General features: G+C 36.4%; 1 protein-coding gene across 9 annotated transcripts in view; it reads right to left on the reverse strand.

Annotated features, from left to right (window-relative positions):
* Positions 1-12,892, reverse strand: part of TRIP12 (thyroid hormone receptor interactor 12) — a 79,957-nt gene that overhangs the window by 7,248 nt on the left and 59,817 nt on the right. For 7 of the 9 annotated variants that reach the window (XM_055817542.1, XM_055817540.1, XM_055817538.1 and 4 more), the window contains 14 exons: positions 12,564-12,755; positions 11,732-11,883; positions 9,712-9,884; positions 9,207-9,280; positions 8,896-9,095; positions 7,912-8,039; positions 7,465-7,616; positions 6,913-7,055; positions 5,488-5,644; positions 4,247-4,345; positions 3,581-3,695; positions 3,149-3,303; positions 2,483-2,647; positions 1,121-1,285 (listed from right to left, as the gene is read on the reverse strand). In XM_055817542.1, the coding sequence (XP_055673517.1) occupies positions 1,121-1,285; positions 2,483-2,647; positions 3,149-3,303; positions 3,581-3,695; positions 4,247-4,345; positions 5,488-5,644; positions 6,913-7,055; positions 7,465-7,616; positions 7,912-8,039; positions 8,896-9,095; positions 9,207-9,280; positions 9,712-9,884; positions 11,732-11,883; positions 12,564-12,755 (2,070 nt within the window). The remainder of the gene's footprint in view (positions 1-1,120; positions 1,286-2,482; positions 2,648-3,148; positions 3,304-3,580; positions 3,696-4,246; positions 4,346-5,487; positions 5,645-6,912; positions 7,056-7,464; positions 7,617-7,911; positions 8,040-8,895; positions 9,096-9,206; positions 9,281-9,711; positions 9,885-11,731; positions 11,884-12,563; positions 12,756-12,892) is intronic. The other 2 variants (XM_055817541.1, XM_055817537.1) reach the window with 1 other exon arrangement.

The following is a 12,892-nucleotide window of genomic DNA, read 5'->3' on the forward strand; positions in this document are numbered from 1 at the left end:
GCAAGTGATATTTACTAGCAGAATTTGCTTTCAACAAAGATACAAGAACTAAATATGTGCACAAGAACCGATTGGAAGATGATTCTGGAAGATGAACAGCAACTGCTCAATATTCGGTTGTAACGATTAGAGTTACTTGCAAAGTTCTCAGTTGATATCCAAGAGCTTATATGCCCCTTACTGAATCATTCCTACCAAAACATCAGATATATTTCTCATCAGCATTTGAAAATCTTAACAGTCCTCACAGTGACATTGGCAGCAGACTAGCCTGTCAGAAAATTTATTATTCAGGAGCTGGAATAATGACTTCTTCCATGATGCAATCAGTCATTCTTACCTCCATCCTACTCGTGAGTTTATGGGATAATATTGCATTCTTCCTGCCTTTCCTTATGTCTTCCAGACTGTTTTTAACAATTTCGCCTTAACACTTCCTTATACAGAAACAGTTTCCTACCTTTGCTCAGCAGTATTAACCTTCTGTTTTGCTAGGTTTTATGTCCCTTCTGACATAGGAATAAATCAATATGCAGTTGTACTTTCAACTTATTATTGCACTTGTTTTGTTTTCTGTTCCTTACCTTATTTTGTAATGGTTGAGGTGGGTTGCTTGTGTGTCTTTGTGTGATCAGTTGCTTTTTGGTTTTGAGAAACACTACTGTTCTAATCTTAACTCACAACTGAACTGATGTTTTCTTAATTCTGACTGAAAAAAATTTCACTATTACTATAACAGTTCACAGGCCACTGAAGTGTGGATAGCAGGTGCTAAATCAGTGTTGCAAACAAATTAATTATCATACCTCAATGTGGAAACTTGTTAAAAGGATTCTAAAAGTCCACAGCTCAAATTACTGCACTTACTACATATTTATCCAAAAAACCCCATACTTCTGATGACTTTATCAACTATAAACCAGACTTCTTTACTGTAAAATTTTCAAGTCAGGTGTGCTGACTAGATTGTCTTTCTGTAGTGATAAACTAGTGCAGAAGAGAAGCAATCAGTAGGAAAATTACTACTGTGCCCAGTTGACTAGAATGAACTGAAATACAGATGGAAACAAGCTCCTTGGGAGCAAGAATAGAGAAAGTTTTAGTCTTTGCTTTTACGTACTCTGAGATACTCCTCTAAGTTGTGGATGGTGACCGGTATATCTTTTCCACCTTTTTTCAGTTCTATATTAGGAAACCCAGGAAGTGTGAAGTCCAGCCCTAGGTCTTCCACTGAGCAGCCATTCATAGTCAGAGCCTCCAATGCATACTGTAGACTTTCTTTGGTCTAAAAAAATTTTAAGTAAAAACCAGTGAGAACAATTCGTTCACATTAACTTATCCAAAAGTCATGACTTCTAAAGTAGTTTTGACTAAGTAAACATTTCTATAATAATATTACTATTAATACTGTTACAGTACTCCTTGCTTTCTTTCTGTATTTTTCATACATAACAGTAAACCAAGCAAACCAAATAAACTATCTTAATGATAAACTTGACAGATCATAACACTACACTTTTTTTCTAGTCATTTCAGAATTGCTTTAACTTCTTGCACAATATTTGTTTAGGAAAATACTACTGCAAGAGAAGGGTATGTGTAATATGCTAAGTCTCTTAGGCTATGTTTTTTCCTTAGAATAGTTAATGGCATACATATTTGGCATGCATACTGACATTTTTCAGCTTTCATCCACCAGGTTTCAGGTTTTTCAAACTCTTGTTGGGAAATTAAAAGCGGTGATCAAGGAGAGAGAGTGAGACAGTGAGGTGAAGAGGAACAAAGGCCCACAGGCTTGCAATAATTTCACTAGTAACAAAGCAGATGTATTAAGAGTATAAATTAGGTTATTACCACCTACCATCTATTAACATTGGATGCTAGAAAGAGCATGCATGCCAGAGACCTTTTATCACTACTCTGCAAGTGAATAACCTTGAAAAATTAAGACTCTTCTGTATCTATACAAGAACCTGTGTGCTCACATATGAAGCCAGTTTACACCAGTTCAGCATAAAGCTCTTCAGTGTCAGAGGAAAAAAACGTACAAAAAGGCACTTCTAAGAAAACCTGAAGATTTGACTAAACCAACTAATAAAACAACCTAAACTTTTTGAATGCTCAAAAATCAAGGATAGAATTTTTTTCTCCAATAGTAAAGTTGGTTAGGTTTTTTTTTTTTCCAAAGTGAACCAAAACCAGAAGTTACCTTAGGCAAACACCTGGCAGTTTTAGCCATTTCTAGCCCGTGTTTAATCCCACAGAAGAATCCCATAATAAATTTCTACTGTTACGAGTCTCATCACAAATACCATGTTACAATTGCCACTGATTTTAAAACTACACCTTTTATTAGAAAGAAGTAATCACCACTATTACCATCAGTATTAAGCACTACCATACACTCTCAAATTATGGCTAGTTCATAAAATCCAAACGTGTGTGAAGATGCACTCTTCCATTCTGAGGGTTACTTTCCCACCTGTGTTTTGTCCTGTTCAAGTCTTTTCTTTTGTCTTACAATATCTTCAAGATGATATATTGATTTGGCTACTACTGGATCAATACTGAACAAATCATGTGATGTTAAGGAAGTTTCCTGTCGTAGCATCCACTTATAAAAAGGAAGTCCAAGAGGAAGGTCCACCTGGAAATCAAGATATTTAGTACTCAACTATCTTCCAAAACTTTTGTACCTTTCACTGTTTTCTCTCTTACATTAGATCTAGAATATTATTTACTAAATCATAGCTCTGGCACATGCCAAAATACCATGTCTTGAGTGGTTTTACCCGAGAAAACACAACTGACTGCCTAGTGCACGTACATTAGAGCAATCAGCAACTTCGCAACTGGAATAAGCAGCCCACAATGATCTTGAAAAAAAGATCAGAGAGATTGCAACACATGGCAGGCAATAGCTTTTCCCTTCTTCACTATGGTCACAAAAGCCATTGTAAAGATCTTTAACATACACTGCCCTCTTCCCCCCCTCAAAAGTTCAGCTGCATCCCTCTCCCCCCTCCCCCCGAATTGCTAGAATAGAAACTAATTCCATGCAACTCTTGATGCTATTTTTTTTCCCTCAGAGTCAGAGCCAGAAGTTAAATTTAACCCTTCAGATTCACATTATCCATTTCATTCTCACCAGTCTAAAATCCATGATTGCCTTGGCCATTAGTTTTCCCAGAAAGCGGAACTTCATTTTAACTTTTGCAATGTGAGCTGGCTTGGCTGTTCTACCAAAAGGAAGTGCAAAAAGGCCTTGAAGGTTATGGATGTACTTGGTACCTTCCTGGCTTCCTGTTGAGGAAGAAAGAAAAAAACCCGCGTTTGTTCAATACATGCACTGCTTAGTTGCTTTCAAACTTGCATCTGGAATGACACTATCAGATAACCATAACATAAAGCTTCTTACAGAATTAAAGAAACCCACAAAGACAACCACACACTATCACAAGGCATGTATCACTAACCACAAACCGTGGTGCTCCTTCAAAGCCATTCACGTAATTAAAGTCAACTTAAAATCGATTCAATATTAGAACAATATTGATAGTTTAGGTAGCAAAACGTTTACCTTTTGGATTGGCTAAAGTCACTTCTTCTCCCCTCCAAAGGCCTAAGTCTGCTCTCTGTAGTTCCTGAGATACAAGTGCATAGAACTCTAGCGTGGGGCCTAGACCTGTGCCAACCTTCAGGGGGCGGGAGGGCGTGGGGAGAGGAGGGGGAACGAGATAAATGAATGAATAAATAAATAAATAGTCGATTAGGTCAGTTCAAATATCAAAATCTTTACTTAACCTGAGAAATATAATGCAACATTGGGTATAAAGACAACTTGCAAAAAAGAAAGCATCCAGAGAACCTAACTATGCCAACATTTACAACACAACTGAGACAGCTTGGAAAGACCACATATCAGAGGGAATAATAGCAGAATGAAAGTATTAGCCACCTAATGATTATATTATAGAGGAAATACACACAGCTGTTTGTTTAGAGTTAGAAAAAGTGTGCTGTGCAGAATAAGACTGATTATGAAATTTAGTAGGTCAGAAAAGTTTTTCCTAGCAACCAGAAATCACAACCAAGTTGATTAGGGATAATTAATAGATAAAATTTGTGGCTCCAGCAATGGGAAGGACCAAGAATCTGACCGAGTCACTCGAGAAAAGCTGTAGATTTTTTTTGTATTAATCTTCAGTAAAAAGGGGTTAAATTAGACTGCATTGATATTACTTACTTCATTCTCATACTGGATTTCCAACATGGCTCTTGAACTGCCTAGATCCTGCATCACAGATTCTGCCTGTTTCAACAGCTCATCTCTGTTCACAGTGCGCTACACATTAGAGAAGTTTTAAGTAGTGAAATTATGTCTGTAAGTCGCAGCTCCCAAGGCAGTTACAACAGGAAAAATATTAGTTATGCAATTTTTTCCACCCCATGCTAATAGTTCCACAGTTCAACAACTTGTAAGCTTATACTTTGATAAAATAATTCTTGCTTCTATATGAAAACTGACTAGAATTAAAGTGTTTGATATAAAATGAAAAACCAATGCCTTACATTTCTATAACTACTAGGTACTACTCTTGCCAAGAAACTGGCAGTAGGACTATAACATAGCAGAGAAGTGTTGTCATGTGGCATTACATACCTTGACCTAATATGTGGAGAAGAAAAACACAGAAGGAAGATGCCAAAAATCCACCAACCTAAAGGAGTAATCTTATACCCTGCCTCTGGGGATTCTCTAGCAGGGAAAGTGGAAGGTTTCAAAAAACAAAAGAAACATCCAACCAAAAAAACCCAAACCACACCAAAAAAACTACAACAGCCTGGGATCTCTACATGCTGGAAGCTATATTCTAGTTAAACTAGATTCTCATGTGTCATCTTTTTTGCCCCCAGAGGTATTCAAGACCATATAGCAGATCTACACTATACAGTTAAGAAAACATCTCTGTAGACTCAATGCAGACACCCAAGACTCTCTCAATTTAAAGCAGTTACAGCTTAGTTTTATCATGTTGTGGAAGGAGGTTTAACAGCCTCCCCGAACACAAGGCAATTTTTTTGTTTACTCGGGTAACACTTACAAGTCTAAATCCTATTGCTTGAAATCTTTTTAAATTCTACATAAAACAGAACAGATGCCTACAAGCTAATATATTAAGAGTATCACTAATGCAACCATTCTTGAAGTATAGTTGCACAAACTGGGTAAAGACTTCCAACTCAAAATTAAGCAGGATGTGAGAAAGCAGCGTGGCATGCTCTAGCCCCTGGTGCCACCTCCTGGCACACACTGTGCTTGCTACTCAGCAGCTTTTAAATGAGTCACAACAAACCTCCCCTTACATCAGTATATACTATCAAAACCTGAAGTTTTACAAGCAAGTCTTGCTCACAATGATATTCTTAAAAACAATCTAAAACCAAACAGATCACTCATTCTGTTTTGAAACAAGATATACCTACTTTTTTCCTGTCCAGTCGTGGTGCCACTCTGCTATCCTGAGAATCCGATTGATTGATTTCTGGATTGGTATCCAGTAGTCTTTGCATGGCTCGATCACGATCAAAAGCAGTTACATAAAACAGCATTTGACGGGTATCAAATGGAAAGAAAAATGGGCTGTAAAGAGTATTGGATTAGTTAGATGGGTTCCAACTAGCATCTATGACTATAGTTCAGTTATCCTTTGTTGTGTTTTAATATGCCTGAAATCAATGCTTTATTAAAACGCTGTGGTGAAAGCAGCCTCCAAAGGAAGCCTTCCAGAACACACTTTAGTCACAATGCTTACGAGCAAGAGTTTAGAGCTAGAATATAAGAAGGAACCACGCAAAAGTTTCAGAAACTTCTAACTCTTCCAGAAAAACAACTCAAAATACTTAAATGCCTTGGCTAATCAAAGTTTATATCAGAAGATCAATATTCTTTTACTTGCTCACACTTGTTTCACAATTACTAAATCCAACTCACATCAAAGATTTTTAAGAAGGTGGTACAAGATCCCATACAAGGGGAGATGAGAACCTGCCTACAGCAGCATCAGCATTCTACATTCCACTATTGTCAAAAAACACTTTAAATATCTATGAAGGCTACCAGAGAAACTTCTTATTGTAATTTATCAGTTCTACTATTCTTAAAGGCATGTGTACATTAACAGTGTAGTCCTCCACTGACATTTAAGTGAAAAGTCAGTTTTACGGAACAAACTGCTACACGTTTGTATTAAGAATACACATTCATGCTCATCATTTGTTATTGGGAACATTTATACAGAAATTTAGAGATCTTATTTTAAAAACAGTTTCTCTAGAGTACACATTTCCAGTCAATTGTCACCAATATTGCTTCAGTCAACATGCTTCAAAAACTCAAGAATGCCAACTCTCATTTCTCACCTTTCAAATGCAAGAATTCTACAGTTTATACACTGCAGTCAGATACTACAAAGTACCATGAATATAGCTATATAAAAATTTATAATATTTTATCACAACGATAAAAAAATATTTTCCTTTATACCACATTGCTTAACGGCATTTTTGTCATACCACTACATTTATCTTGGCATGTTCAGTTTAACAGCAGAAAAAAATATGACCTGAATAATCAAGTACTACTACTTCAATGAGAAAACTTCAAATTGTTCAGAAACTCCTGTGATAACTGGTCCAAACTTTGCAGCTAGTCTATCCCTCCATGTTTGGTTTAAACTGTGCAATACAGGTGTAAGCATTCATCCAAGTCTACTATGTAACTCCAGAAGATTTTGGACTGAATTTTACTCTCCCCCAGCACTTTCAAAAGCCTTGTAACATATGATGCACCTGGGCTGCCCAGTCCAAGGCCTACTGAACTCAAAAGACTATGTTGAATGTCATTCATACCATGTTTTTCCAAGTTCTGTCAGCCAAGTTGGTATGTTTCCCGTCATAATTACCAAAGGATCCTGAAGCTGCCTGTTTGCTTTTGCTGTCAGTTTACTGTTGATAAACTCTGAGGTTGGAATTATCTCCTTGCAGATTGCGTTCTGTAATGAATGAAAACAATGTACTTTTAGTTAAAGAAATGCTGGAAGAAATACTAAAGCCCTTTGTGCTTACAATTTACTTATCATAAAAGAAAAAAAACTTTTCATTGCCACTTTGATCATACAGAGTCTAAGCTGTGAAAGACCAAGTAGATTCTTACTACAGGACTAATGTTGCTCTTTGAACTTGAGGAAGGAAAAAGCACGGAAAAAATGTTTAACACACTAGGGAGAAAACATGATTGACTAAGAATTTATAGCCTTCATCTTACCAGAAGTTAGATTAATAGATAGGGGAAGATGAAAGATTATAGTATTTCATTATTCTGTCTTGGTGAGGGGTGGCCAGCTGAGGAAGGAGGCTGTTCTAAGGTGTTTCAGAAAGTGACTTTAAAAGTGCTCTACTCACGTCATATAAGTAATACCAATATCGACTGATAGCATGTAAAACTCTCAAAAGAAGAATAACGTCTAATGAGGGATCTTCAAATGTTATGTTTTCAGGTGGAGTAGATATGAGGTAAACTTCTAGAGGATTTAATACCGAAGGGCATACACCATCTAGCAGAAAAAAAGAATACTTTATCAAAACAAATCAATCTGAAGTCTTCCCGAAATTTAATTATTAGGAGCCTAAGTAACATTAATCACAGCGTTCACTTAACCACAACAGTTCAGTTAGACAATGCATTAAATACCTGATTTTTAGTTTAAATGTCCTACACCCAAATGTATGCTTACTTTTCTTATACAATGCTTGCTTTAAAAGAAACACTATGGTGTCTCTAAACACTTTTCCTCCCCAACCTTTCAGAAATTTCACAGATCTAGCACATTAGCAAGGAAACACACTCACCGTGCCACAATTCATCATGCTTTTTAGAATTTCTAGGGGAAGTTTTTGTGGGAGCAGTTTGTGCTCTTCCTCTTTTACCACCAACACAGTCCTTATTACCATCTTCATCCTCCCGCACAGGTTTGTACCTAAAAAGCAATTAAAAATTAGAAACATGTTTGTGAAATACTAACTTACATGAAAACAAAAGCAGTTATGTAAAGTGTTAGTTCCTTGATTACCAGAATGTTACTTGAATGACAGTTAAAAGCAGAAACACAATACATTTGGATATGATCCAGCCTTTGAAGCTAGGCCCTCAGAAGCAAAGTATGTCATGGAGAAGAAAAAATGGGGACCCTCCAGCTCCACGAACTGGAAGAAGAGAAGCAGAAAGTATAGAAACACAAAAACACCCCAAAAAGCACAGACTTGATTTGATTGGTTTGGGTTTGTGGTTTTGGGGGGTTGTTGGCTTTTTTTTGCTTTTCAATAACATGTTGAAATATTTTAGAAAAAAAATCCACTGCTGAAAGTTAAAATTTTTGGCACAATCATAGGTCAATACTGCTCCTTGCAAAGTATGGCCAGAGAATATATGTACCTGCACAGCAACCAGCTATGAAAACCAGTGTGAAGTTGACCGTTATTTGTAGATTGTAGACATGTTCTCTATTATTCACAGTTAGTTACCTAACACTAAGCACGTTTTCTCTCCAGCTAGCAGGTATCATTTAAGATTCCACATTTCCTGTTCATCAGATTTGCTCATAAGCTAGAAAGAACAACAGTAGCTAACACATAAATCTTAGTTAAGAATTAATTATCTCAAGCACATCAGAAAGTTTAAAGCTTCACAGATTTTGGGGGGGGATGACACACAACAATGCCCCACACCTATAATCAGATTTTCTTTATGTATATACACCTAGGAAGCTGGAGAAGTTATCCCCAACTTCTCTAGGAAGCTGGAGAAGTTATCCCCAACTTCTCTAGCCAACTTACCAAATGGTATGCGTTTTTGTCCAAATCCCAGCTCTTCCTAATGGGTTGCTTTCGTCATCTGTAGACTCCCTCTCCTCCTCAGCTTGCAAACTGTACTGCCTAACTGCCTGATACACAGTCATATTGTATGGCAGCAAGTGATCACCAATGTAAAATTGCAGTCTGTGTCTCACATTCCCTGAATTTAAGAATTGAGCAGCCTGAACAAAACACACACACACACACACACACATTAGGAAACTTGTTGCTAGCTTTTCTTTAAGCCTCCCCCCACACTGTTCCCTCCCCTTCCCCCCAGAACAACAGCTTACCAAAGATTCATCTATTTCTTCATCTGACCCATCATCGTCACTATCCTCATCATCTTCTCTAACTCTTCCATAGCCTGATGCAAGAGAGGAGAAACACATCCTCATTTGTCTTTACATGAAAAGTAGCAATGCTTTTGTACTCTGAATTTTATCAATTCCACTGTTCAAAACAGTTCCAAAATATATCAGTTAAATAAATGTAAGGTTCAGACATGTTAGAACAGGATTTCAGTATCACCATCTGGCATCAAAAATGCCAAGTTACAGCCAATCTAACAGTCAACTAGATTATACTTCTGTTAGTATTTAGATTGCACTGTTTACAACAGGATAAAGTTTGTCCCAGAAATGGACAGATTGTCTGCAGCCTTAGTCTCCTCCCCTGGGGGCAAGATACATTTATAAATACCTCCGGTTGTCTTCAGTGTAATTCTCACAGGTTTTTACTGACAGTAGTGGCTATCCCAAGCAGCAAAACACGTGACTGTACAATATATATACATACCTCTAACTACAAGGTATCTTTCAATGGCTTGTACCAAAGCCAGAGGATCAATCTTCACAGGTCCACCTTTCCACTGTTTCACATTAGCACAGTCTGGATGTCTTTGTAGTTGGCATTTTAACTGATGCGTATTGAAGAATTTTAAAGCTTGGGATCCTCTGTTAAGAGAAAAACTCAAAATAATTTGTGAAAAAAGTTGCTACACAAAGAATCTAATAACTATAACTGCATTTTAAAAATGCATTTAAATAGACTTATACATGCATTTACAAATTCACTTGTCCAAAATATTATTTCTTAGTCTATTTCTCTAAAAATAAGCTATTAAGGCTTGGATGAACAGATTAAACATTTTATTCTACAAGAACACCAGAACCCAACTTAAGACAAAATCTGATTTCCAATGGAAGCCATGTGGATTAATTGGTCTGACTACAACATGGCCTATACCGACCACCTTTGAGATCTGAATTTGTTCAGTGGTCAGCTAATACCACATGAGATTCAGAGCTGTGTTTACATGCAGTGCAATAAGAATCAAAATAAGGACTGGAAAATGCAAATATTGATTCATATGTTTAATAAGGACCTAAAGAGAGAACCTGAAAGCACCCTTGTTTTTTCTTGTCAGGTATAGTTTATATACATATTCCATTTCACCCAAACTACCAATACTCAAGCTAGCTGTTCTTATACACAAACGTGTTATCTTGGGCTACTGTTTCCAGGTGCTAGTGAAAGACTACCAAATCTTAATGCCTAAAAATCCTCATTGACATAATCCACAGTAAGACTAGCAGTCAAACAATGCTACAATAGTCTAACTTCCCATGTTTAACTTCATCAAAAATAGCAGTTTTTCTTCTATGATTAACAGCTTTATAACTTTTGCAGTTATCTCACTTTTTACAGAAATAGTGCATGTTCAGAAACGTTGTAAGATTACAGAGCACATACCATTTGCAAAAGCCAGTATCAAGAGAATTAATTCATTCGAGTACACATAGCTGTGTATTGCATTCATTCCCATGAATTCTACCAGTTTCACAATAAAACAAGTACTGAATTTTAATGTAAATTAGATGAATGCTATAGTCTGAGGCTCTGATACATCTACTGTAATGGATTTTGTCACAATTAGGAACAACAACAAAAAAAAAAATCCATGCCACCTTAGTACCCAATAGACAAAAGACTTGGCATTTCAAACTTTAAATAATAGTTTTCAAAAATTAATTTTCAATGCTCCTCCCCTCCCGATTTCTACATAGTCACAAGAATATGTCTGTAATCAAACTGAGCTTTTAGCCAGCACCAAAAAACACTTTCAAAATTTACACACAACTTAAGCCTGAAATAAACTTACTAAATGCTATATAATGAATGAAAAACAGTGTTGACTTATTAAAGTACAGAAAAGAAATTGTAGAAATAGGTCTTGAATCACTCAAATTTGTTACTCAAAATGCAAAAAACAAGTTGGATTCCATATTTAATCTATCTTAAGATGCAAGGCAGGCCAACAGTTATTTGTTGATAGCCATGGAACTATGTTGATAGCCAACAGTCATCACTCAATCCATCACCATCCTAAAGACCAGAACATATCTGAGTAACAGAGTTTAGCGCTGCAATACAGACTCTCAGCAGTTTAGTTACTTCACTGGAAAGGTATCAGTGTCTCAGCAATTAATATGTAATTTCTTTCCACTGTTTGTTACATAGGGACGAGGAAGACATCAGAATTTTCAAAGCTTAAGTTTAGAGATATTATTTAAAATTACACATCCACCTCCAATCTAAGTGAGAGAAGTTTCCTAAGTAAGAAAAGTTTCAAGATGGTAAGCAAACATTTAGTTAAATATTCAATCTTGCACTGAATAAAAAAGCCAACTGTGTAACTGTTTTCTTCTTTAACAGGGTCAGAAGTTTCTATTACCTCTTGGAACTTCTAGCATTGAAACAAGTTTTGGAAAACAAAAGCTTCCAACAAAACTGTTACCTGAGCATTAATCCTTACCTGCTCCCTGTTCCATTTCCACTTGGGAAGTCATGCACTTTAACAGGGAATTGTTCCATCTGACTGAGGCAATTGTTCATTTTATGGACCAATGCCAACAAAGGTGCATTTTCTAATGGCTCTAATCTTCCAAGGGGTTCTTCTCCAGGAAGCTGAAACATATTCCAATCTTTTAGTTATGTGTTTGGATGAATCCATCTTTAACAATTTATACCACGAGTTGTTAAACAAACAAAACAAAAAAAGGAAATTAAAGTAGCATCAGTATCAAGATGACTAAATGACACATAACAAGTTTATGAAAGACCTGTTTCAAAGAATGCAAATTTCTCTCATGGTTTCACATGAATAGCATTACAGATTTTCAGCATTCACCCTTAACAAAGCTTCCATGAGGCTTATTGCTATCTACCTTCTTCTCTTCCACTTTGAATTTCTTCTTTTAAATGCAAGACGATCTAGTTTCTTGCCGTATTTAGGATTAAAGAGAGCAAAAGGAGCAAGTGATAGGCTTACTATACAAACTCTTTCCATATCAACTTTGTAAAAACCAGGAACAACTTTTAAGTTGTTCAAGACTGACAGCTGGCTATTTTGAATTCTTTTCCACTGTTCTGTGGAATTTTCTGTAATTACAAGGTATTCTAAAACGTGTGACCTGTAAAGACATAGAACCATGTGAAAGTTAGCGTTACAGCTTAGGCATAAACAAAAAACATTCCTTTCATACTCCATCTTTAAGTCAAGGTCATTCCTGAACATCTCAGTCAGGTAAGTACAGTTTGAGAGAAAGACAGCTAAGAATGACAAAACAGTAAAAAAGAAAACTTACTGGAGAAGAAAAAAATACATGAAGAAATCTTTTCAATCTGATATCCCTGCTTACAGCATCTTTCTCACTTTTAGATGTCAAATAAAGCAGCAGTTGTTTAACAAACCCACTATGCTGGATTTCAAATGAGGAGACGTCAGATTCCGAGACAATGCTACGGATTTCTACAAGGCACTCTGTTCCACCATCCACCTGAAAAAAATGTAGGTAGTGTTTTACCACCCAGGTATTAAGGGCTTAAGAAATACTATTTTTCCTCCTACTGTGTGGAACAGCTCTAAACAGAGAGGAAAAGAGCGTGGAGTGTATATTAATTCAATACAAGCAGT

Source organism: Falco peregrinus, chromosome 12 (assembly GCF_023634155.1).
Source record: "Falco peregrinus isolate bFalPer1 chromosome 12, bFalPer1.pri, whole genome shotgun sequence".
NCBI classification, from domain to species: domain Eukaryota; kingdom Metazoa; phylum Chordata; class Aves; order Falconiformes; family Falconidae; genus Falco; species Falco peregrinus.